Consider the following 27,338-nt stretch of genomic DNA (forward strand, 5'->3'; position numbering starts at 1 on the left):
TTAATGAGTTTCGCAAAGTACTTACTAATGGGAAAATGTTACAATGGTTGAACTGGGGATGAAACGTCAGGGGTTCGTTACATTATTCTTTTTTTGTATAGTTGAACATTCCTATGATAAAGTGTATGTTTTGGGACGCCTGGGGGTGGCCCAAAGGTTGAGCGTCTGCCTTTGGCTCAGGGTGTGATCACAGAGTCCCAGAATGGAGCCCCGCATCGGGCTCCCTGCATGGAGCCTGCTTCTCCCTCCGCCTGTGTCTCTGCCTCTCTCTCTGTGTATCTCATGAATAAATAAATAAAATCTTAAAAAAAAATAAAGTGTATCTTTTTTTTAGAAAAAAATATTTTGGTTATATGGCTCTTATACCAGGAAGGCAAACTTTGGGCATTAATATTTCATACACTTGATTTCAATTAGTGACAGAATTTTTCATATTAGTAAAATACCCGGTACATTAGATTTCTGAAAATTTTGAATTGCAATGAATGTTTTTACATTTTCTGCATTTGAAGAAGCTTTTATTAAGGAGAAGTAGCAATAGGAATGCATAGGTAGAAGGCTTGGGTTTGAAATCGATGAGGCCACTTAAGTGCTGCACAGATCAGTTACCCTTTTTGAGTTTCCCTTCCTGGGTCTTCGAAGAGGGAGTCTCAGAGCCTGCTGTCAGAGCCTCGGAATGGAGTGGAGACACGTTTGCAGCACTACCTTATATAACGAAACATTCTACAAATGTTGTTGCCGTTTTCATTTTCAGCATATCTGAGTGTGCTGCTAGTAAGGGGGCCTCAGAAGGGAAGAAGCCTTTGAGAGAGATATGGGAAGATTGGAAATTAGAACAGGAAACATTAAGATGCTATCGAACAGGTTCATGCTCTGAACTAAATGCTCATTTTGCATCGCTCTGTCACAGACTTGATGAATTAACAGACATTACATATTTGAAAGTTCTCAACATCCTCGTTTGACAGGTACTGTTTCTTCTTTTGTGAGTGGAATATCAGAGCAGCACATGGGGCAACATTTCTTTATAGGGGTGTAAAGACATGAATTTGACTCTGTCACTGTAATGAAAATGTATTTAAATAGCACATAAAGCACATAATCAATAGCAGTAAAAAAATCAACTAATAGCACACAAATAGTGTTCAATGTTTAATTTAGTGCAAAATAGGTCACTTTAGAGTTTGTTTACTTGGCAAGGCAACAAGTATAAGATATTGTTTTACTGCATCTTCTCATCAAACATTATCGTAGAGAATGGGGGGCCCACGTCTCCCACTTTTTTGATCACAATAGGGATATTTGCAGGTGAAAATAGCTGACAGAACGGGACTTCGTACACAACCCTGGTATAAGGCAAGAAGCTGTGATGGAATTTTAGTGGAGTTATTTGGTAAAATCAAATTTGGGAATACATGATTCATATAAGTAGGGTAATGTAAGAAAGGCTTAAAAATGTTGCTCATCTTTTAAACATTAAATCCAAACTATTTTTATTTAACATTTGGTATTGTTTAACAGGTAATAGTATTCTGGACATACACCTTTCACCACATTTTTTTTTTTTAAATAAGGGTACTTTATATTTTATCAAAAATGTGCATGTTAATAGATTGTAATTTAACCTTTGTCAAAAGACATGCAAGTATTTAGTATTTACATTAAAAGGATTGCTTCCGAAGAAACACTGAATCCATAATATGAATATGCCCCCTTTAAAAGTCAAAAATACTCATTTGTAAGATAAACTATAGTACCAGTATCTTTTGATATTTTTTAAACGTGATTAATATTTTTGGACCTTCATTGGTTTCCACACTATCATGCAAATTTTTGGCTTGCATCAGCCAGGTAGTTCTATTTTTTTATTGGCTATAGAAATAGGGTATACACATTTTAATTGCTCTTTTTGAAAATATCACCAGGCAGTTCAGAATACCTCATTTATTGATAATATTGTGACAATCAAGGACCTTAGTATCAGCTGATGATAACAATAGGGAATAGGGCAGAATTTAATAATGAAATGTATGGGATTGTCATTTTTACTCAATGCTGAACCATTTGAAAATGTCTTCTACTCAAGCTATATATTTTAGATAAGCACAGTTAGATATAGATATCACTACTTGGAAAAAAAAAACCACTTCTTTTAAGCTCAGAATTCCTTAGTACTAAATGTTAATCAATACACATTTTATACATAATATGTACAGATTTTTTAACCAAGTGCCATACAACTAGGGCACACATATTAGTTACCTTGGTTTTCAAAGGTTATGTGTCAACTCTGCATATTACGTGCCAAGGAGATACTGTCAACATTATTTTTTGCATAATGTGCAAGTATTATATGGCCACAGAGTGTAATACAAATTAGTGGCAAAGTGCTGAGGGAAGGAATCTATGACAGATTCAGATGCACAAGGTTGAATATTACCCGTAAACTACCTGACTCTGCTAAGGTCTTAACAGCACAAAGCGCTATGTCATGCCCAGCTTCTAAAAGTTTCTGAAATACGTGGACACAATGAAGCTTGTTCAAGGAGTTTTACCATAGCCACTGGTAGTAAGAGGACTGGTATGAACATTAAACGACATTGGGGGAGCAATGTGGAAGATGACCCAAACAAATCATCTCCAAATTGTGCCATCTTCTCTGAAAACAATTTTGCTCACTCCATCATGACCATCACTGTTTTTTGATCTGTGCTTTTAATTTATTTGTTTTTGGCTTAAAATATCATATCTAGGAAGATGATGCTGTTTAAGTTAAAGGGTCCAAGTGAGAGTATTATTAGTATTGTATTGATTTCTTACACACGCTCATCAAATGCATCCAAAATGTTATTTCAAAAGAAATTAGGTTATTGGGAATGGCAAAATCGTAATGGCAATCCAATTTTCCTTCTAAAAAATTAAATTTCTGGCACCTTATATTCTGTTGGGGCTGGTTAAAATAATAAAAGACTACTCCTTGCTTTAGCTTTTCCCTCTAAACCCAGAGGGGGGGAAAAAAAAGAGGAAGAAAGGATTTGGTAAAAAAAAAAAAAAAAAAAAAAAAAAAAAAAACTTCATGGCACACTAGTTTCTACTCATTTTTTTAAATACATGAAATCTAGTTTCTATTATATTAAATTTCTTTTCCTCAAATGGTTTTCCAAACTCGAAGTGAGCAAGAATGTTTAAAAGTTGTCTTCTCATTTAATAAAAAGAATTGAAAACTTTTTTTCGATACAATTTTGTTACAGCAAACCAGCTGCCTTCAAAGTAGTTCAGCTGTGCTTCAAAAGTAAATAGTACTTTTACAGCTGAATTGGGAGTCTTCAATGATGCCATTTTAGTTTCTTAAGTAAAAGTTCAACATTAAAGCAGCCCAGTTGCCTACCAATGAGCTCATCAGTGCCTGGAAAGATGTTAGGCATGAAGAGATTGGACAATTTCAGAACCAACTATCAAGGAATCCAGATACCCCTATTAACATCTAGGAAATCTTAAAAAGAAGCAGCAAGAGATAAAGTGAATACAAAGAAATAATAATCAAAAACTGCAACACTGGCCTCAATCCATTCCATGACCATTAGCACACCTCATTTTTGTATCTCGGAGTGTATGGAGTTTTATGTTGCAAGGATTCTGAAGACTGTGTTTAAATTCCAGGTGTGTTATTTTCTTCATTTAGTTCTTATAGTTATGACATACACAACCAAATGAGCTCAGAGTTATTAACTTATATTCCATTCATAACTTAAAAAAATACATTGCTAAGAGGTTTTGATACAGAAGGTCCATTTTTCCCCTACTTTATGTTACTGGTAAAGGCCTTTAAAATATTTATACATTAGCTTCAAAAAAAGTGTTGCCATAATTAAATATTGTGAAATAAAATGCAGATGAATTCATTCTAAGTACGTAACTCCTAGAGACTAGATTTATGTTTTTGTTGGTGGGTGTTTCGACCATCCTGCTATCTCTTGTTTATTAGGCAAAATGTTAACCCCAAACAGGTTATGGTCTTCACTTTTAAACTTAAAAAATGAGCACGTGTTTGTGATTTAAATTTACAGTGTTTCAAGTGACTTTTCAATCGCTCTTTTTAAAGTCAGTAAAATATCATCAAGAAAATAGTAACATGCACCTAACTGAGAGGGCCATCTTTGACTCTTTAAAGTTACTTCACATAAGCAGACAAACCCTACCATGTCATACCATACAAACAATTTTAATTGTGTAGTTACAGTCAATAACCACTCCTAATCAGAACATTTCTGCATAAAGAAAATTGTGATACACTTATAAAAACAGCCAGCTGTAACAAAATAGCTGGTGTTTTCATAGCCATAAACTCATAAAAAAGAAATACACCTTTATACAGAAATTTTATACAGATGTAGCTTTAAAATTGATTGTAAACCAAAGGAAGACACATTGCAAACATCAATTATTTTCACATTAATTGCATAATTTTCTAAGGTGATCTATTAGTTTTATTTACCTAAGCTTATTTGCATGATAGTAAAAATTGCATACAACAATAAGAGTGAAGCTTATAGTATGAATTGCTTGGATAACATAGAGCACTTTTTATAGGCAACTGTGTAAAGCACATTTTTCTCTATTTAAAACTTTTAAGACACTTTGTTTTACTGCCCATCAAAATACATTTATAAATAGAAAAGAATCAGTATGGTAACAAGAGAAGCAATATTACATTTAACGGAAACTTCCAAAAAATTAATTACAACATGATGCTGCAGGATCTACAAATAAATAATGAGGACTAAATTGTGTTTCACATTTTCTTTTCATTTTTTAAAAAATCATGTAACAATGAGAATGAAAAAAATTACAGTGAACTTTTATTTCCAAAATAAAAACAAATTTGAATTACGGCAGTGCCATATAATACAAGGCATTTGTTGGCATATGTCATCTTTAAACTGCATTCCACAGTCTATAGTTCTTTTGTAACATACAATAGAGTAACAAACTCTTTTTTTTTTTCTTCTTCTTCTTTTTTTAAAATAAGGGGCGAGTTTCCAAAGATCAGTGTGGAGTGTTACAGAAATAATTAAAGGAAGGAAATCATAATCACAGAAAGTTATAATGCTTGTTTGAGGCTCCAGAATAATAAAAAAAAAATTTTTTTTTTTAAATTAAAAAAAAAAAAAAATCACTGGTATCATGCCTACGGGGTACACACCTCGATGTGTCCCGGGAACAGAAATTCTAACTTTTAATACCAAACAATCCTCGATGCTTCACCTGGGGCTGCCAAGCAGTTTGTAAAACAGAGTAAAACGTTTAGTGCAGTCTGGATCATCCTTTCTCAACTCTCCTGTTTGTGCAAGTTTCTGAAGCTTCATTGGCCACGCCGTGGACATGAAGGCTTTTCTGAGAATACAAGGCGGCCCTCTCCGCCGGTGCCGGTGCCGGTGCCGGTGCCGGTGCCGATCCCAGGGGCGCTGCCGGATGAAGGTGATGCTCCGGGCTCAGTCTTTCAAGTCGGCGTTAATGTCTGTGTTCCCCTCCACCGACAGCTCCTCTTCTAGCTTCACCGAGAAAAGGGTGTTAGCATTTTTGTCTTGGACGCTCTCTTCCAAATCCTTAAGCAACTCCTCCTCCTTGTACTCGGCCACGTCCACCTCCAGGCCCGAGTTGTCCTTCAGTTTGCCGTGGTGCTTCAGGTAATACCGCTGGTTCTGAAAGAACTTGATGATGGTGTACTTGGGGAGGTCGAGCTGCGCCGACAGAGTCTGGATGGCCTCCTCGTCCGGGTACAGGCCGACGTCTTGGATGAAACTCTGCAGGATGCCCAGGGCTTCCACGGAAATCTTGGTCCGCGGCCGGGTCTTCTGCCGGCTGTCGTCCTCGGCCTCGGCGGGCGAGGCCACCGTGGGCTGCCGCGGGGGGAGCCGGGGCCCGCTGGGCTGCTGCGCCTGCGCCTGCGGGGGCGGCGGCGCCGGCTGCTGCTGCGCCTGCGCCTGCGGCTGCTGCAAAGACACAAGCGGACAGTCAGGGCTCTGCCTGCGGCGGCGGCGGCGGCGGCGGGCGAAACCACCTCGAAGGAGGGGGGGGGCACGGGGGTCTACCTGTGGCTTCTCCGACCGAGGCGGGAGGGGCGGGCAAACATTCGGGACCAAAAGGGAGGCCCGCCAGATGGCCCACGGCAGCGGGGAAGGAAGTCAAACAGATAAGAGGCAGGGAGGGAGGTGCAAGTAGGGCTGGGGGAGGGGGGGTGTCTGATGGGGGAGGGGGGTGACTGATGGAGGAGGGAGTGACTGATGGGGGAGGGGGTGACTGATGGGGGAGGGGGTGTCTGATGGGGGAGGGGGGTGACTGATGGGGTAGGGGGGTGACTGATGGAGGAGGGGGTGACTGATGGGGGAGGGGGTAACTGATGGGGGAGGGGGGTGTCTGATGGAGGGGAGGTGTCTGATGGGGAGGGGGTGACTGATGGGGGAGGGGGTGACTGATAGGGGAGAGGGGTGACTGATAGGGGAGAGGGGTGACTGATGGGAGGGGGGTGACTGATGGGGTAACTGATGGGGGAGGGGGTGACTGATAGGGGAGGGGGTGACTGATGGGAGGGGGGTGACTGATGGGGGAGGGGGGTGTCTGATAGGGGAGGGGGTGACTGATGGGGTAACTGATGGGGTAGGGGGGTGTCTGATGGGGGAGGGCATGACTGATAGGGGAGGGGGTGACTGATGGGGGAGGGGGGTGACTGATGGGAGGGGGTTGCTGATGGGGAGGGGGGGTGTCTGATGGGGAGGGGGTGACTGATGGGGGAGGGGGTGACTGATGGGGGAGGGCATGACTGATAGGGGAGGGGGGTGACTGATGGGGGAGGGGGTGACTGATGGGGGAGGGGGTAACTGATGGGGAAGGGGGGTGACTGATGGGGAGGGGGGGTGACTGATAGGTGAGGGGGGTGACTATGGGGGAGGGGGTGACTGATGGGGGGTGACTGACGGGGGAGGGGGTGACTGATGGGGGGTGACTGATGGGGAGGGGGGGCTTGCTTCCTCATCGGAGGTCAGGGGAGCCTCTCCACCCTTCATTTTCCGTCTGGCTCACGGAATGAAAACTCCGCGCACCGAAAATGTGAGCCACAACCTTCACCAGAAGGATACCCATCCGAAGCCGAAGACAGCAGAGCAAACGATGATGGAAATAATTAACAGAGATTTAAAATGAAGATTGAAGGGGCACCTGGGCGGGCCCAGTGGTTGAGCATCTACCTCCTTGAGCTCAGGGCGTGACCCCGGGCCCGGGATCGAGCCCCTCATCGGGCTCCCCATGCAGGGAGCCTGCTTCTCCCTCGGCCTGTGTCTCTGCCTCTCTCTCCTCTGGGTCTCTCATGAATAAGTACAAATTTTTAAAAATTAAATGAAGATTGAGGCGTAAGGATTTCAAAGACGTTTTAGAAAGGAGTGCTACAGGCCCGCGGGGGTAAAGAAACCTGTGTTTTGACCCCATTTCATCCATGGCTAAAGCAAGGAGCAAGAAGATAAAGTTTATTTAAATTCCAAATAAAATGGATAAATGCCTGTTCTTCTTCAGCATTATCCCTTAAGACTCCGAAGGATTTCTGAGATTCTCACGTTTGTGAATTTCCTACCAGTCAGTTCCGACTTAATACACATACAATTTCTTATCAAATTGCACTAGGCTGACACTGCAAGTTTTTTTTTTTTTCTTCTTACCGGAAAATAAAAGTTTGATGCACCATATAACGGCTAGTAAATTGTTTTGTCTATAGTAAACTCAGATGTGATTAGGATTTAAATTTAGTGTATACAGACACTTTTTCGTAATTAGTGTCTGTACACGTGCGGTAATTTCCATACACAATTATACATAACAAATGTGTGACACATGCACATACTGTATACTCTGTATCCATAATTCTTATCATCAAAGAAATCAACCTGAGTGAGCGGCAAAATATTAGAGCCTTTAGACTGTGCCTAACCATTTCCTTTTATCCCCCTAAGAAACAGTTTTATTAAAAACAATTCACTTTTTCAAACAAGTACTATTTTTACTTAACATATATATATACATATATATACCTTTCTCTTTGTTTTTGCCAAGCAGTACGTTTTTCAGGCTTTCGTGATGATTTCAGTGCTTGATATCCTAAGGGATTCTCTTTTCCAATTTATCTTTAATACATACTCAAGGATTTTTTTTTCCTAGTGGGTGGATAACCCTATTATTGTTGGTTTTAGCTACCCATATATATGTGTGTGTACATATATAGTCTCCACCCGCCCCCACAGCAATACCAAGAAATAATGCAGGTGATTCAACAAAGACAGTAGAATTTTAGGACTCTGGAAGGCAGAGCCATTTTCTCTTAACGGGAAAAGCTAAAAACATCCCCTTGGATTTCACAGAAATACGTTCTACAGCTCCAGTTCATTCAATATGCTTCCTTTGAAATCAAGGCCATAGAGCACCAACAAACTATCTGATTCCAGAACTTCCCAATCTAGATTCATAGGGGAGTTCCCTCAGTGGATGAATGGAGACAAGTTCCATGACATGACCAGCTAATAAGCACAAGGCTGAATCCGCTGGCACAGTGGTCTCTGGCCACCACCACGGTTATAGTATGTCCTTTGCAAGTCTGAAAATTCTGACCAAGGGAGCAGGTCTTTATGCCACCCCCTCTCTTGCTGGTATAGGTAACTTGTAACTTGTGCCCGCTCACCTGAGGAGCAGCACCGAGCCACGGTGCAGGGGTCAGCAGGCCTGGTAAGAAAACGCCTCTAGAATCTCCTGTCCCAAGGGTGGTGGGAGAGGGGCTCTAAAGGAAAGACAAACAGACATGACTCACCCCTAACCTGTGTTCTGTGGGGGTGTCAGGAGACAACTACAAGGTGAAGGAAGGGCCAAGGAGTCAGAAACAAGATTCCAATTAGGTTTCCCTCCCCTCCTCTTTTTGGACAGTATCCAAGGTTATATAGAGTTGCGACTGTACAAATCACCTCTACGGAAACAGCAGTAATTCCTTTCCTAAAGGGCAGTATTAGTAGCATTAAGGAATCGGTGGTATTTCTTAAATGGATTTTTAAAAAACAAAAACAAAATTTGAGCTCTCACACAAGAAACAACCCAGTTCTAACAAAGACACACTTGCCAAACAAGAAGTGTAAAAAAGGGGGTTCCTGCCACATTGTGGGTGGGGAGATGAAGGAAGAGGAGCACAATACACATGTTGGAAAAAGTGTGCTAATTTTCCTTTTATTCCCCAGAGCAAGATGGCAGTGTATCGTTACCTCTTGCTAAAGCCTATGTTTAGACTGGCGGGAAGAAGAGAAACGCTAATTTCCCTGCTAAGTTTAAAGCTCTATTTACTTAGTGCTATATTGAATTGGCCAAGGTAAACGAACCTGAATCTGCTCTGCTGGAACATGGATAATGTGGGGCGGCCTGTCGCCATGGTGATGCACCGCGTTGCTCTCCTGTTCATAAATGGCATCACGTTCTGGCTGAGGAAGACTGAGGAACCTTCGGATCATGGAGAGGTTCTCCCACAGAGTCCTGTTTTCTGGAGAAGGATCTTCTTTCCAGCGTAACAGCTCACACAACCACCCCTTAGAGACAAGGGCATAATAGGTCAGTTCATGCCTGTGGGGGGGCTGATATTTTCCATTAAGAGCTAAAAAGAAAAGACCTTGTAAAGTTAACTTTCTTCATAAGCTCCAAACACTCCAATCTCAAAAAATGTTTTTTAACCTGTTAAGGGAGAATAGCTGTGGCTGTCAAGAAGGCAGGCTCTGTTTCTAATAAATGTTCAGATTTGCATCTTAAAGGAGGGTCATGTTTTTTAAGATTCCAAGGGCAAGACACATTTACCACGGACTTTGCAATATGTGAAATAGGAGAAAGGCAAAGCTGAATGTGCTTCTTGTCTTGCCCAACGTTCTTGTCTGATTAGCAGCCATCTGAGAGCCTGAAGGTATTTAAGAAGAGATAGGACAGATTTTTAAAATAATTTGTTTTCTGAAAGGATTCCCTAAGTTTATGATTTTTTGTATTAGGAAGGAAACTATGTGTAAATGTGTGTGTGTGTGTGTGTGTGTGTGTGACAGAGAGAGAAAGGACACAGGCAGTAGTGTGAGCAAGAATATTGTCCAGTGTAAAGCATAATGATCAGAATGGGCATTAGAAGACTTCTCCAAAAACTTTCCAGAAAGGCATCTCAGAGCCTGTTTTTTCCTGCCCACTACAGTGCGCAACATATGATTCACCAGACAAGAATTTTAATAGATTTCCTGAGTTAAGAGAGAAGGAAATGTCCAGTGAATACCAAAACCTGAACCTCTCTGATGACTCCCCTAAGGCCCCATTTTTGATCCTCAGAGTATCAAGAAATGAGTGGTCTTACAGAGTACATTGTCTAACATTTTCAAATCCTCATCTCAAACATCCTTCATCTCGGCTGCCACAATGAACACTCACCATTGGGGTGGAGAGTAAGAGGGAGACAGTCCCAACCCAGATCCCCTCACTGGCAAGGCAACTACCTCCGCTGCCATGCTGCCTGCTAACAGCTACACTTCTTTGGATCAATATCTGGAGTCATCTCTACCTGGAGATGAGTGGACGGTTACTCCACATCCTCACTTGACCCCCTCATGCTGGGGTGGTGAATGACTGGCTTACCAGTGGTACAATGTCCCTGCCCTCTTCCTCCAAAGTGACAATTCATTCAACCCTTCAATCTACTCTTTGGAGATGCCCCTCTGCCCTGCCTTCCTTCATCAATACAGACTACCTGAGACCATATTCTTACTGGACCCCTTCCTTTTCCCTACCCTCCCTCACTCCTTCCAAGTCCTTCATAAAGTCATACATACCTGATTCCCTCTTAGGCTCTACTTTAGTGACTTGACCAAAGATAAAGGAGTTTCTTGGAAATTCCAAGTAAATGAGTTGGACAGGAGTGGAATGAGCAGTTTATTATCTGATTTTTACTAGCCAAGGAGAGTTTGTGTGTGTTGTGCAAATGTTGTTTGGGGTGAGACCAGAGAATGAAATGACTTTTCTTCCCTTTATCTGAAACTGAACCACTGGAGAAAATGTTCCTTCCCCTTCTAATTGCAATATACAGTGAAAAGAAATAAGGCCCACTTCCCCCCAAATGGCTTATTTGTGAGAATTTAAAAGAAAAGCTGGAAAGCTGATAACATCAGTTTCCCAAAGCCCACTACTGACCAGCCAAGGGTGAATGACTGTTGCTAAACCTGAGATCTACTAATTTTTCTGAGATATTTGTTTCTCTACTCAACAGGTCCTATAATTAAACAAATATGTACAAGGGGATAGTCATGCAATCATGCACTCATTCAACGCCACTGAATGTGCAATTCAAGGCTATGAGCGCAGGCAGTAAACTGAACATTTACCTGAGAGAATAATAGTTAAAAAAAATAATAATTGTGATTAGCATGTCACTGAATATGCTTCTTTTCTAACCATGGCAATTCTATGTTTATTTCTAGAAAAATATGATGATGTGTCATATTTTAGCTCTATTTATAGGAGTCTAATATTAACTCTCAAACTGCATTTGAGTATTTGAAGTATTTGAGACCCACTTGCATACAGTGCCCTGGAGATGTTGTTTATTTAGCTCTTATTGGCAAATATTTGCTATCTGGATTGAGCCATGAAAACATTTTATACTTTCCAAATCTCAGCTATTTCTTTACACTTTACCTCTAAGTTTGGATGCTGTGCAGATTTTAGATATCTGTCTTCCTGTAGGCTTGACTATTAGCTATGGTTGAGATGACTCTCCTCCTCCCCTTTCTCTCCATTCTTCAGTTATAGCAATTGACAAGCTCCCATGCCTAAATAGAGCAAAACTGCTACAATTCTATTTACCTTTTAAAATGTCAGAAGGTTCATAAAAAACAGAACAGAAAAGTTGTTGTTGGGGGGAGGTGTTGTACTTAGCTAGTATTGTATACTATTGCAGTAAGTGCCAAACATTGAGTATCTAAGATTTTTTTTTTTTTTTTTTGTGAAAGAAATAAACACTTGTAACTAAAATTTGCTTAAAGTTAAATTAAGAACAATTCACATAAGAAAAGCTTCTTGGAGAGAGCTGAAAAACTCCAATAATTTTTCCAATCCTTTAGAAACTTTTTAAAGTAACAGATCAGTTAGCACTTGGATATATGTGAAAAAACATGTGGATCACAGATGTTCTTTGGAAAAGAAAATCATTAGTTCTTTTAAAATGGCTAATAATGATAGCTAATTCCTAAACAATCACACTCATGCTGGTTTAACAAATATTTCAGAAAAAGAGCCCTGACTCATTCAACAAATATTTTGCTCATATTGTCACTTCTGTGTCTCTATACTTATGAGATGGATCCTTATTTTTATTAATTGCCCGTGACTAACATAACATTTCCAGTAGTTTGCTATTAACCTCTGCCCTTAAATAATACTTCTAATTCCTTATCTAAAAATAATTTGATGAATTATAAGTTTGAAGCATGTCTCTGCTAGCCTTTCAAGAGACATGATGATTTTAAGAGACTGAAATCAGATGCTTCTTAGAAAAATATTTAACGGTGCAGCTGGGAACTGTTAGCTCTACAAGGGTATTCCAAAAAGAAAAAAAAAAAAAGAACTAAAAGGGGGGTAGTGCTTTTCTTGATGTGCATATCTCTTAAAAAATAATGGAAAACAGACATTTTGACACACTAGTTCTTTGTCATCAGAGACACTGGCACATTCCCAATTTATGCTGGCAAAGATAAGATTAATTCATTCTAATACTATTTAAATACTTTGGAATATTCTGACTACCTCAAATCCTATCAATTGAGACTCTATTAATGATGACAGTAATCTGATCTATGTCTTGCACAAAGTGACTAAAAAAGCCAAATGCTTTCTAACGCCCCAATACCTTTTTCTAGGTCATTTTTTCCTAAGTGATATTGTTAGAGCAAACAAACTTGGTAAGACAATGAACATGTCAGAATATTGTAATATCTGACAAATAATGATGATTCTCCTAAGTACTATATTGGTTTTTAAATGATAAATGTATAGATTCACTTGGTAGAAGAGAGACAAGGAATGAAATGCAGTACTTTGTTGCAAAATGTGAATATAATTACATTTTTAAGAGTGGTCTCTGGGACTTGAAATATTATAAGACCATAGGTAGGAGTAGTGAGTTACTCCCCAAATTAAATTAGATCACGACTGTTCTGTACAGTAGAAAAGACAGGAGAGTAGCAGCCTTAAAATAATGAGACCGATCCATTCTCAGAAAACTAAAATGGTACAAGGAACAACCTAAAGTTTAAATGTAGTAAATTTGCCAAGCAACATTACACTGCATATAAAGAGGGCAAAATATAAACAGTAGCCACATGTAAATAAATTAGTAAAACTTTCAGGATGTTACTACTTTTCAAACTGACGAAGTTTAATTTGACACCTTCTGTTCTAAACCCTTTGTTTCTATTCAAAATCACGCCTTGAGCTGTTGCTATCAATCACAGCGCTCCCCTATTACTTAAAAAAACTGGCATGAACCCTGAATAAGCTGAAAATGCCATGCAGATGAATTCTGAGATAATATGTTCAAACCTGTTATATACAACACAAATCCTGTAAAGTTATGTATTGTAAACCTACATTTATTGAGAACTAAAAGTCTTAAATCCATCTGCCACAAAGGAAATACTGTTATGTACTTTATAGTAACCAAGAACCATCTGCAAATGTCTTGCTACCGTAAGCAAGAAAATGGTGCAGAAGATGCTAAACCTAAGACTGCACGAAATAAATAACATTCGTTTGACTGGTTTTGGTGAGGGATCTATTTAAAAAAAAAAAAAAAAAAGTAAGATCGGGGGGGGGGGGGGGGAAGGAAAGAGAGAAAATGCAGAATGACTGCCAAACCAGTACTGAAAAAAAGCAAAACAAACTCAATGACAACACAATGGCAATTTATTATGGTCCATGAAACACATGACTGTATGCTCATTTTAAAGGAAAAATTAGCAGTTCTAAACTCAATATTCTAATGATGTGCTTTACTGACAGAATCTTGTTGTACCACATTTAAATAAAAATCCTGGCACCTTCATCTCTCAGCTGCTAATTTCCAACCAAACTCAATCCCTGATTTCCACTCCACTCCTTTTAGAACAATTAATTCAAGTCAATTCACTTCGAACATTTTAACGGAGAAGGGGTACGCAATGATTCTAATTGAGTCAGAGAAGTAACCTCTTTTCCTGAATGGAATTTATTGTACCTCTACAGTCTCACGCACATAAAAAGAGAACCCTTCCGGGGTCTGTTCTGTGACAGAGCTGGGAGCACAGAGCACAACTAGTTTTCCAGGGGAAAAGAGGTTTCAGCATTCTCTAAGAAAAAAAAGTCCTTTCACACAATACACAGATACGTATATATTACTGTTACATATACATTTTAAACCCAAGAGCTATAAAAAAAAGAGAAAGAAAATGACAATTCTTGCTGCAACGAAGAAGGAAAAATGCATTTTAAGAAACGGAAGGATAATTTGAGTTCTAAAAAGCAAAACATTTTATAGTCTGTATTTATTCCCCCTCACCCTCATCTTTTATGTGTTATTTGCAGGAGTATTTTGTTCCAATCTCTGGGGCATATAGTATAATAATATATGATATTAAAAGAAATCAATCTAAATAGGGACGTATTTGATACAAACATTTTAGTGGAAAGCATGAATTACATTTGAGCAAGTAGTAGGAACAAGGATTAAGTACATAATCCATTAAATAGTACTTCCAACAAAAATTCAGTATTGTAGACTAAACTACACCAGGCATTTTGAATGAGTACATTTTCAACAACTAACTATAAAGCTAGCAATTTATCATTCAGCAAATAATTTTCTACTTTTAAAAGAATTCGTAAGTGTTACTTATGCTAATGAAGACAGTTTTTAATCTGCCCACAAACATGCTAATAGAGGGCAATTTTTTTTTATTTACAAAGCTGTCGGCACTCAAGGGTAATTTCATATCAATGTTCTATAAGCTGGGGGGAAAATGGGTTCTAATTGTCAGAGTTGCGGAATCTTTCACCTTTAGCATGAAGGATTAAAGATATCACAAAGATGCACGGTGACTAGCAGTGTTTTAAGCTATCCCTTTAACATTCCAGAAGCATTCTAGTTTCACACTTTTTATGTTTTTAACACACTCTGCCTCAAATACAGTCTTAACACACAGCACTTCTTTGGGGGCCCTAATGCAGACACACACACACAGGGCCTTGTGCAGGTACAACTCCGCTTCCAGGTTTGAGGCTCGGATGCTTCCCGTACCAACTTCAACCCTCTTTTTCAAGAACAATCATCACATTTCAAACAGTGAGAAACAGAACAGTGGCAAAGCAATATTGAAAGCATTTTAAATTATTTACTCAGTTAAGAGGGTGAAAGGATACTTTAAACACATCAAATTTCATCGTCTAGGCCATTTTTTGGTGGCAAAGTGGTATTGATCTTTCCAAATGCTTAAAATTAACTATTTTCCAGAAGGTCATTATTTGATTAAACGCATTAAAGTTGAGGGCAAGAAGTGATGCACTTTTTCTTCTTCCCCATTCAAATCATCATATAATTTAATAAAAACCATCCCATCATGTCCTGTAATAAAAATGCTTATCTTAAGATACTGTTCTTTACCTAACATATTAACCTTTAAATGTTATGAAGTTCTTCAGAAGAAAAACCTTTGCTAAAGCAGATTATTCTATAGCATAATGAGAGGTCCCCACCATTAACATTAATAAAGATACATGTTCTCCTCTATGGAATTAGGAGGAAATACATTAATCTTTCTCCCCAGTTTAATAACATCTACTTTGTGTACAGTGAAGAGAATCTCGGCAGGGGCGGTAACTTTTCCTGCTAACATTGGTCTTACTAAAGAAAACATGGGAAGTAAGTTTGAACAGAGACGTACCAATAAATTTTCATGCTAAAAGTAGCACATCACATCCACTTTATTTAAAGATGGGTTTTAAAAAGAAACATATTTACGGTTGAGATAAGCCCCATGTTGGGTATGGAGCCTACTTAAAAAGAAACATTTAAATGGGATATTTGTGTATGTGTGTGTGTGTCCCCCAAATATATTTATTTTCAAGGTATGGTTTCTAATATTTGCATTTGCTGAAAAGATAAAAAGACCCCAATCATGATATTTAAAAATTATTACAATGTTTAAGTTTCTAAACTGGTACTGTTTTAAACTCTCTCCAGGTTATACAAGGTACTCAGTATCATAGCCAAAAATCTGTGGGTTTCCATATTATGGAAATAGGACATACAATGGCTACTCGTAAATTTTTCATGCGTTCATTTTTGCTACTTTGTCTTTAAGAGGTTAAACACATTAAGCAGTTTCTGGAGTTTGGTTGGTTTATCTTCCTTTTTTATTTCCTGGAGGTTTCTTATTAGCAAAAAGAAATATTCATACAATTTGAGGAAAAGCTCCCATTAAAATTTAGTGAATTTTAAATAATCAGAATCATTGGTAAATAATTTTTATTATGCAATTTTGCTTAAATTTTGAGCAAGTAAAAAAACGAAGTTCTTCAGAAGAAAAACCTCTGCCAAAGCAGATTATTCTATAACATAATGAGAGGTCCCCACCATTAAATTGTTTTTATGTTCCTCTCTTTTCTACCTTCTCAAAGCCACTGACTTTATGGCACATATAAATATAGTGCTTTTTTCTTTTACTACAGATTGTTTGATCCATAATAAGATTATCAGATGACAATCTGGCCAGAGTAGATAAAAATGGTTCTTACTTAAAAAGGTTGTCGGGCAAGGAGATCTTACAGTAAGAATATTTTCAGGAGGTAGAATCTGAATAGGGAAAAAGGAGGAATGAAGAAAAAAAGCATGCAACTGTAGATAACATTAAGAAAATAATCTTGTAACTTGAATGAAACAGAATTCCAAAGAAAGGTTGAATTTTCCTTTAAAAACATTAGATTTGGAAGATATCTAACTTAAATGTTTAATTTTTCTTATACTTCATAAACTAACCTGCTTTCAAGATTCTTCAAAGCTTAAGTGAAACAAAAATCTGGCTTACATGTCTGATGCTTGAATATGGACTTGGAAAAAGATTTTTTTGTTTTTTCCCCTCAACCTAAGATGTATTTTTGACATTATATAAGTTTCAGTAATATGATTTGGCTCCTGTTTAAGATTTATACACACTGTACCTTAATATCTTAAGTTTTCTTTTTAATATTCTTTTAATATGTATCCATTTATTTTAGAGAGAGAGAGAGAGACAGGGAGAGAGAGGGGGCAGAGGGAGAGGGAGAGAAAGGATCTCAAGCAGACTACCCACTAAGTATGGAACCAGAGGCAGGGCTTAATTCCAAGATCCTGAGATGATGACTTAAACTGAAACCAAGAGTAAGTTGGATGCTCAACCGACAGAGCCACCCAGGTGCCCCAATAACTTTGTTAAGTATTTATTATCTCCTCATTCTCTGTAGTTACTGTCAATAAAAAACAGAAAACTTAGCACTCCCAAGGTTCATCAATTTTATCCTTGTTTCTATCATAAAGAATCATCTACTCCTTTCCCCTTGTCCATCAATGACTTGTCAGTCTGGGACCCTTCTTTCTTAAATTACGCTCTAAGGCACCAAACATTCTTTTTAATTACTTCTGACGGACAATTATTTCAATTTCTGTACAAAAAAGCTTTTAAGTAATCATTCCTTTTCTTAACTCAGGGGAAAAAGTACCCCAATGATGACTAGAGCTTTGATGAAGAATGAGAGAACAAATGCTATCATATAGAGTTGTGATGCCTACAGGAAGCAGATAAATATGATGTCTAATTTAGCCTATGGAACTTCCTGACAGGTAAGTTACAAGTTTAACTAAGCTTTCTTGAATACTCCTAGTGATCTTTGAGACATTCTTGGAAAAGAGATGGTGGGACGAAAATCATTGCTCTAGCCTTCTGCTTTCAAACTGCCCAAAGTTATCTTATCTGCTGAAAATGACCTTCAAAGGCTTCCTATTGTAGAGAAAATGCTCACATTCTCTATAGCTGCCCTGAAGGCTGCTCCCAATTGCATTCATATTCTAATTCATGGGACTATTTATTAGCTGTTGCCCAACATTTCCCCACATTCTATTCTCTGTTCTTCACACTAACAGGAGAGCTCTTTCTCCTTTTTCTTGCCCATCCAAATACTAACTGACCTTCAAGTCATCATCAGGCACCTCAGTATATCAATAGAGCGTTTATGCATGTGAACTTAAGCAAATTACCTTTTTGAACCTCAGATCCTCCTCTACAAAGTGCAGGCAATAACAGTATTAATTTTGCAGGATTGTGGCTGGTACAAATGAAATAGAACACATTCAGCTCTGTGCCTGGTCCTTGATAATTACAAAAAGGTCTGATGAACTTAACTGAAAGCACTTGCCTTGAAATGGCTCTCTGTATATTTGGGAAGCATTCAAAAATAACCACCAGGGCAAGGCAGTGCATGATAAAGGTCAATGATGGACAGACACCAAGTGGGATCCAGGTGGTGGTGAACAAGAGATGGTTTTAATAGTCAAGGAAGTCTTTACTGATGAAAAGTGATATTGGCTTGGCCTTGAAGAATGGGCAATGTTTAAAATGAGGTGGATAATGAAAAAAAGGAGATGAATTAGCAATGTACCAGGAAAAAGTAGTAGACCAGTTGCTTTTGAACTGACTGTGCCCACCATTCTTTTGCTAGAGCTCTTTACCATACTGGACTTAGAGAATACTTAATTACTGTGACCTTACCTCCTCTACATACTGTATTTATAAGATCCACTTGTTAAGAAAGCCTGGGTTTTAACTTGAATTCCTATTCTATTATGTACTAGCTCTGTACCTTTGGTCAAGTTATTCAAATTCTTTAGACCTCAATTTTCTCCTCTATAAAATGGGGGTAATTTTCCCACTATTCATAGGGTTGCAAGAATTAAATGAGACAACTCATGCAAGGAGATGGGCACACAGTAACGGTATGATAAATGTCATTACTATTTTTACTGTTGTTATCATCACACAGATAATCCAAAGGAATGTGACTATCTAGGGAGTTAATGAAAATAATTCAGTTATCACGTCCCAACCTGAACCCAGTATCTCCCTCCTACAGACTAGGTTCTCCTCTGATGTAGTTTAACTCAATTAATAGCATCACCACCCACCCAGTCACCTGGGCTGAAAGGCTGTTATTTAAAGTATAAATTGGTATAATCTTACTGAAAGGCAATGTGGAAATGTTGAATGTAGAAATGTCTAGTAATCACCTTTAAAACACAAAAGCCTCTTTTGATCCAGTAATTCTACTTTTGAGAACTGATCCAAAATAAATGATAATTAAAGATGTATACAAATATTTAACTGTAATAATGTTCATGTTAGCATTATTTGTGATAGCAAAGGTAGAATATAACTTAAATATATCTCAGTAGGAAATTAAAAGGTATGTATAGCATATGAATAAATGTAAGACATATTCATGTACATATATATAAGTGTACACACATGTATGTATGCATGTATGTCTACATACAGGCATGTATAAAGAACACACATACAAGTGTGTACACATACATGTGTATGTATACAAAGAACATAAATCAGCCTATCTTTAGTTAATTGAGATTATACGTATTTCTTATGTTCTTCCTTATGCTTGCATTTTTTATTTTTCTAAATAAATAAATACATAAATAAATAAATGCAGTTGTATGTTTTTAATAAAAAAAATAGCAAAGAGCTTCAGATTAAAAATCTGATTTTTCTTGTCTGTTTACTTTATAAGAGAACAATCATGAATTCCTGCCAATTCTACTCCTTCAGAACGTTTCTTGAATTGGTTCCTTATTTTCCATTCCTATTGCTCTGGTTCAGGCCCTCAGTATTTCTTCCATGAACTAACGCTGATGGGTTTCTTTAATCCAGGCCACCGCCAACTCAGCTGAATTACATTTATCATAAACAAATGTCCACACAAATGGCCCTTTGAATGGCATACTCTTCACTTTCTTTCACCCAAGGGGCCTAGACATGCCCTGAGGCTCATACTTCAATGAGTAAGTGTAAAAATGCAGCAAAGAATTCTCTGTAACACTGAAGTGGCACTAAGTTTGGAGAATGAGAAAGGTATAAAAACTACACAATCTGGACCATTTAGTTAGTGGCAAGAAACTGTATACATCTCTGTTATTCCTGAAGATATCCTGTATTGTAGCAAAGTCCAACAACTTGCATTCATAATGATGTTGCATTTCAAAAAAACAAGATTCAAACTGAGCTCAGCTTACTAGGTTTAAGGAGGCAGGGAAGCACTGTTAAAGGCTTCTGTCAAAAGCAAATACATCTGATTGTTTAAAGAAGCTGAATGAGAAACTTCATTTTCCCTAAACCCCTCAATCCAAATAAGTACTCTTATATGGCAATGTTATGAAGTAAATTTCTTATCATGATGCATCTTAAAGTCACTATTAAAATTTTGCAGTATTTATTTTTCTATTCAAAATCATGAAGAAAAAAGTGTTGCTGAATCTCCACATATGCCATGTGCCAAAAAAAAAAAAAAAAAAAAGAAAACTTATAAAAGTGTGAACTTACAAAATGAACAACTTTTAGGTGATGATTTTACCTGATACTGTAGTTTGTTTACTTACAAAAATAATTTACTACAGGTTATTTTAACAAATATTTCTGCCGATGCATTTTTAATTGATTTATATGAAACTTTTCAACACTGCAGATATCTCCTAGAATGAACTATACATCCCATTATGCATATTTTAGGGGCTGGGAATTAAAAATTTAAGTCTTCCCTCTATGATGTTGTAGGAAAGAGAACAAAGAATGTTTAAAACTGGGGGAAGGCAATTCTGGATTGTAAAACTTATGGGACTCATATCCTAAGAGGAACAATCAAACGGGCAGGGTCATTATGAGCTCCCGAGCTGCTTATGATTTTGCTGATAAAGTAACACACATTTTGTGACCAAAACCCACATCATTTTATCCATCATGCAAACCTACTAATCAGAGGTTGTCTTAATGAGGGACTCTGATCTGGTGATTCACAAGGACACATCAAAAAAAGAAACCGTAAATATTTCTAGAAGCATCATGTGGATCCCAGTGACAATGGCTGAGTTATAATTTTTACCAATAAAGGGAGACAGGGGGGCTGGGAATTGCTGCACAGGCCATGTCAGTCACTTCTCATGACCACTGATCCTTTTCATACCTGGAGAAGGCAGGCTCCAAGAGGGGCCCTGGGGAAAGAGGACAGGAGTCTGACCCTACTCTGTCTGAGGACAGAGGCCCTCTCGTCCCACCCAGACTCTCTTAAGAATGTGCTGAGTTTTGTGAGGGCAAAATTGAAAGCAGATGAAATGTGCTTCTGGATCATTTTATCCTTCTACAAATATTTATTAATTGCCATCTATGTGCCACCTACTACTATGTGGATTAAGAGGAGATGCAGAGACAGATATAATAGGGAGTCACTTCCACCAGCACTTAAAATCCGGTGAGGGGAAAACAGCTTATACCTCAGATGTAAGTTGATATAAAGGTGAATTCCCCCTGACACAGTCTCTAGTCTAAGGGCAAAGGGCCCTCTTCTCACAAAGTCCTGCACTATATGTGGCATCAGAATGTTGGAGAAAAGGCTGCCAATAAGGCTTCTGTTTTTGCTGTTGTTTTAAATGTTACTACAATGAATCTAAACCCCTGCTTACATGCTCTGAAGTGAAGGGCACTTGAAAAATAAGCACACTATAAAGTAATAAGTAACAAATGTTTCCCTGGTAAATTTAAGAATTCTTCAGCTAATGTACTAAAAAGAAAATGTAATTTTTTCCCTCACATATAATTTATCTAATCATTTATCTCGTTTCTTTTTTGCCATTGACCCTTTTGGCAAGCTGGTAATGCCCATAGATGATGCCTTCCAGAACAATGTTTTTGCATGTCTGAAATAAAATAAGATTATGAAGAAAAGCCAATTATGCTGAAATACAGTTATCAAAAATTTGTGATATAGTAATATAAATGCTTCTTTATTAACACACTAAATAACATCTAACAAGAGATCTGATAACTACTATAATTTTGTAGTGATGAACAAAGATAATATTTTGAGATATCTGCAATAATTTACCATGATATGAAAATATTTGTGAATTTTACTGGTGACAAATTCATATGTATTGTTAACACTACTATGATTTGTTGCCCATATTGATAACTGAATAAAATGTCAAATTTCAGTAACATGTTAGTGCAAATAAAGGTATCTTTCTCTTTCCGAGTTTATGGACCCCTGTGGGGGAGAGAGGGGACAGGTTAAGAACTCCTACCACACCACATGTGTGTATATACACATATAGATATGCCAACACACATACACATATTTCAAATATTGTTCTAGAATCATATATGTTCCTAGCTTAGAAAACTTTGGTATTTATGGATTCATGAAACAGATTTCCTGTTTTTTGGTTTTGTTTTTTGCCACTAATGGACATGGTCTGTTAGAGATGGGTTGGAGGAAAATAGTTAATCACTAGTACAATTGTTCCCAGACTATGTCCTGGGGAGCCCCACATTTCCATTGGAGCATCTCAACAGTGCCATGGTTGCTGAGAATGCCCACCCTCACCCAATCCTCAAGTTGACCAAAATGAGAGAAGACTTTAATTTATTTCAGTGCTGGAGGAGATTTCCTTCATAGAACAATAGTTTGACAGCTTAAAAATTTTTGATTAACTGTACTAGCACATATATTCCTCACTGTTTTTCCCTGGTCCTACTATAAATTAAAAAAATGGGTTTATAACCTATAAAATGGTGAAGAGAGCGACCATATTCTAATTTAATTAACTTCATACCATCCAAATAACTGTAAGGGTAGTCAAGACTAGTAGATTATCCTTTGAGAAATGTCTGTCAGAAGAGGAACACTAATGAGGTTTTCCAAAGACACATGGGTTTCCCAAACAGAAGGGGATAAGTAGCAGGCCAGAGAGAAGATAGCAGCAGGGAAAGGAATAAAAGAATGACATGGGGAGCTATGCAAAAGTTAGGAAACCAGAGGTAACCAAATACTAGTCCTTGCTCTCAGCACCACTTTTCAAAGAGCAAATGGTTATAGGATTTGAGGACAGGGCAGAAGGGGTCTAGTCAAATAGAGGGCTAAAGAAAGAAAAAAAGTGAACAGGAAGATGGTAAGGGGGGGCACTGGTAGAAAATAACTCCCACACAGCCATCTCCTTGCTATATATTATACGTAGCACAATGCTAAATTTATCCAGAAATATAACACAACTTTCTGTCTAGAAATTAAGCTTGATGGATAAGGCTTTAGTCCTTATGGTTATCCAGGGTCCAAGTTATTTAGTCTCTTTAATCAAAATACTAAAATAAAATCATTACCCATTAGGCTATTACCCTTCCCCCAATCTCCAAACACACAAGCAAAAATTAATTGCAAGCCAGGAAGAAAGAAGGCAATTTAGACAGTAACAGCTTGGCATGGACTGAGCTGGATTTCCTAATAGCATTTGTCTGTTTGTGAATGTATATTTTATTTACAGCCTTCACTTCCTTGACCTTATTGAAAGTAATTTATTTTTAGCTAATCTGCATTTCATTTAAACCACCAAATACTCCATCAATGAACCAGCCAAGTAGCACCCATAACAAGTAGCACTCGTGTTGGTACCATTAGTAAATGGGTAAACATTTAAAGGAGACATTTGGGAACGGGCAGTCCTCAGCAGCTATTAAATGCTACAGGTACCAATTTATGAACTTGCAAATATGGGCTTCAAGATATTCCTTCAACTGAGCTGTCATTCCCTGCTTCGTTTTTCTTATTTCACTAATCTCTTCCAAACCTGGGATTTCTCATGGACCAAGAATATGTTTTCCTCTTTAATGTGTTATCCTTCCCAGGACTTATACCAGTCCAAAAACAGTAAAATGTTAAAGGTAGAATTTCAGGCATCAGTTAAAATAAAAAACAAGCAAACAAGAAAAATGTGTTTAAGGAGGAAATTCTTTAGCAATCTGTCAAGTCACATGGTTTCTGTGGTGACCACTGCCCCACCATGTATTAAGCCAAGCCCATTCCCCAACTGAATTCAGCTCATCTCATCTCTATACTATACTGGTTCTGCTAGGTCCTTGCTAATGAGAGAGAGGTCATCCAGGTGTGTAATAAACAGTCTCAGATGAGTTTACATCAACCTTCAACTCACCTCACACTATGTAACATGAAGTTCATGTACTGCACCCCAATCAATCAATTCTCCCCACTATATCCCACCTACGAATACTTTTTGGCTACAGACCCCAAAATAGCACTTTGTCTGCCCCCTCAAAACTAAACCCTTTCATTATTCAAAACCTTACCTCCTCTGTGACTCATTTTCAGACTAACACACCTGTCGGCAGTACCTTCAATCAAAATAGCACCCTCTTTCACAATCGTGCACCTGTTTCAGCAACAAACTCACAGAACCTGGAACTGCAGGGACATTAGACATAATCTGACCCAACCTATTTTAACTTCCTAAAGGGGCAGTTCAGAGCCTGAGAGGTTAAGTGACTTGCCTGGGGCTGTACAGCATGAAAGCCATGGAATTGGGAGCACCAACTCTTTGCAATCCTCAGTGCTTTCTCTGAAAGATGAAGTTTATGTCCAGGTTATCTCCAAAATTTCTACGGAAACAGAATTCACTGGTTTTCAATTTTCAATGAATGCAGATTCGTTCTGCATCTCAACAAACATCTCCAAGAACTAAATTTCCTGATTAGGTCCATTTTGTTTTTGAATTGTCTGGAATATCACCATACAGCCTAAATTAACAACTTTTCATTTTAAAAAGTAGGGAGGCTGACCTTTAAAAAACTATGCATGCCCAACAATATATATTTATCTGTGAGTTTATCAATTAGCTACCATAACCCTATTTTTACATGACATAGACATTCAGGAACATGCCCTCCCCATTCCTGTCCACTCTGGAATAAAACAGTGAGCTACATTGTAAATGATATGAATGATTTCAACAATGAAAAATGCAAACAGTGGGCCCTACAGACAATGGCAAATCCTTATTCTCCTTCCTGTATATTTTCATGAGGATCCAAAGCAATGCAGAAGAACAACCAGTGCTAAAGAAAGTGGACTGCATTAGGCAGGATAAAGTTTTGTGAACTACTTTCTACTGAATCTACAACTATGATCTGCTACCAGATACATGAAAACTGTCCTTTTATCAGACAGGGATCTAGCAGGGTTCATAAAGAAAATTATGATCTTGTTTTGAATAATGGGATTCTAATAGTCTAATTAAATTTAAAGACATGCTCTTCCCTTGTACTCAAAATATTGAATATTCTCAAACTGCATATATACAATACCAATACCTAAACAGTAACTTTTTTTGTCTCTCTTTTCTGTTCCCTTTTGTATCCACCAGGTGTGCTGGGAACAAAGAAATTCCAACATACAAAAATAAAAGTTTTCTAACATGGAAAACTAGTGGATGGTTTTTTAGAATGTTTACGAAATCTTTCCCTTGCTAAGGAACAAGTCAAGTTTCCTTTCTGTGGTGAGCTTACCAATGACTGCAAAAATGTGATTCAATTTGCATGCTGGCTTATCCTTAACATACCTTGAAGTAGCTGTGCAAAGACTTCAGGGTCATTAAAGCAAAGGAAGTTGCAATTAAGTTATAAGGTATGATTTCTGTTTTTGTTTTTTATCTTCACTTATTTCTTGGACTCATCCCCATACAACTATGCTGTGCATCTCAAATCTCTTCTTGGGAATCCTAAAATACAAGTGACTGAGCAACGGTGGGTTGAGCTAATGATTAGTGACCACTGGTGCCTTCACCTTTGTGTTAAGAAGGATTCTGAGGAGATACCTGTATCCTTTTTTTTTTTTTTTTTTTTTTTTTTTTGAGATACCTGTATTCAACAGGAAACAGTGTTGTGGCAGATCACTGAGGTGGGGATTGAATCAAATCTTCCACAATATCTGCACCTTGCAAAATGACTATAAAAGCGGATGAAGAATTTGAGAAGAAACAGACCTAATAACTTGCTATTAACCGTGTGAACTGCTTAGCATCTGAGATGGGAGAAGGGTTCTAACTAAAAGACAAATACTTTTTTTTTTCTTTAAAATGATATTCAGGCCAGAGGAAGGTATGAAGAGGCAGACAAGTGTGAAATTTCAAATTTGGAAGATTTCATGGAGCAAACCTAAAACACACAGAAAATAGCCAGGGTAAGGGGGAAAAAAGTCCTGGTGAAAAACTGGGAAGTGAAGGGTATTTTTGCTTTTGTTTTTTTCTTGGGGAGGGGGTTGTTAATGTGAGAAGATAACTAAAGAAGAGGGAAAATGACTAAAGTAAGGGAACAAGAGTAAAAGACCCACTAGCCTATGGGAAATGGCACCTTGCATCAGATAACAGGAATCACCACAAAATCCTAGGAAGCTTCCAAGAGAGGTTCATTACTGAAGTAGTAAAACAAAAATAAAGATAAAAGGAAAGGAATATATTTTATTTGGCATTAAAAGACATTTAACTAGGCTATAGCTATGGTTTTAAATGTTCTCTAAAGTGGATTGTGGTGAATCTTCTCTAGAGGTAGGATTCTAAATCACCACTGATCCTATTTCTTTCTCCTCTCTTAAATTTAGTTTTCTACCAGCTTGTTTGCCTTCTTCTGGCTCCAATACTTTATTATTATTATTTTTTTTTTATGGCTGGATTCTTCTGAGACTGGTGATAACTCTGGCCTTATATGGTTACCTACTGAGTCTGTACTTTCTGCCAGGTTAGCTCCAAAATTTCTATGGAAACAGAATTCACTGGTTTTTCAACTCTTCCTTTCAGATTGATTCTGCATATCAACAAACATCCCCAAGAACTAAATTTTCTGATTTGGTCCATTTTGTTTTTGAATTGTCTGGAATATGACCATACACTAACAACTTTTCATTTTAAAAAATAGGGAGGCTGACCTTTAAAAAACTATACATGCCCAACAGTAAATATTCTTTCAGAACTTATATTCAAATAAATAGTTTAGTACTGAAAAAAAATACAAGTGGATAGATCAAAGGGATATTATCTCTCCCACCCAAACTAAATCTTAGAGAAAATAATGGAAAGTCCAATGGAGAATCTTTTTCTCATTTGAGTTTTG

At 37.9% G+C, this 27,338-nt stretch overlaps 1 protein-coding gene and 1 long non-coding RNA gene across 9 annotated transcripts in view; one reads left to right on the plus strand and one right to left on the minus strand.

Moving 5' to 3' along the window:
• Positions 1-1,929: 1,929 nt before the first annotated feature.
• The window catches only part of SATB1 (SATB homeobox 1), a 101,207-nt gene continuing 75,798 nt past the window's right edge, over positions 1,930-27,338 (minus strand). For 5 of the 8 annotated variants that reach the window (XM_077865328.1, XM_077865330.1, XM_077865331.1 and 2 more), the window contains 2 exons: positions 9,405-9,608; positions 1,930-5,996 (listed from right to left, as the gene is read on the minus strand). In XM_077865328.1, the coding sequence (XP_077721454.1) occupies positions 5,493-5,996; positions 9,405-9,608 (708 nt within the window). In that variant the 3' untranslated portion in view covers positions 1,930-5,492. Of the gene's footprint in view, positions 5,997-7,054; positions 8,819-9,404; positions 9,609-27,338 lie in introns of those variants that run through there. The other 3 variants (XM_077865335.1, XM_077865333.1, XM_077865334.1) reach the window with 3 other exon arrangements.
• On the plus strand, positions 8,540-25,656 carry LOC144293958 (uncharacterized). Its single transcript, XR_013361308.1, has 4 exons — positions 8,540-8,766; positions 9,395-9,630; positions 17,815-17,947; positions 25,598-25,656. It is a non-coding gene; the product is annotated as an uncharacterized LOC144293958 (long non-coding RNA).

This window comes from Canis aureus, chromosome 22 (genome assembly GCF_053574225.1).
Source record: "Canis aureus isolate CA01 chromosome 22, VMU_Caureus_v.1.0, whole genome shotgun sequence".
NCBI lineage: Eukaryota > Metazoa > Chordata > Mammalia > Carnivora > Canidae > Canis > Canis aureus.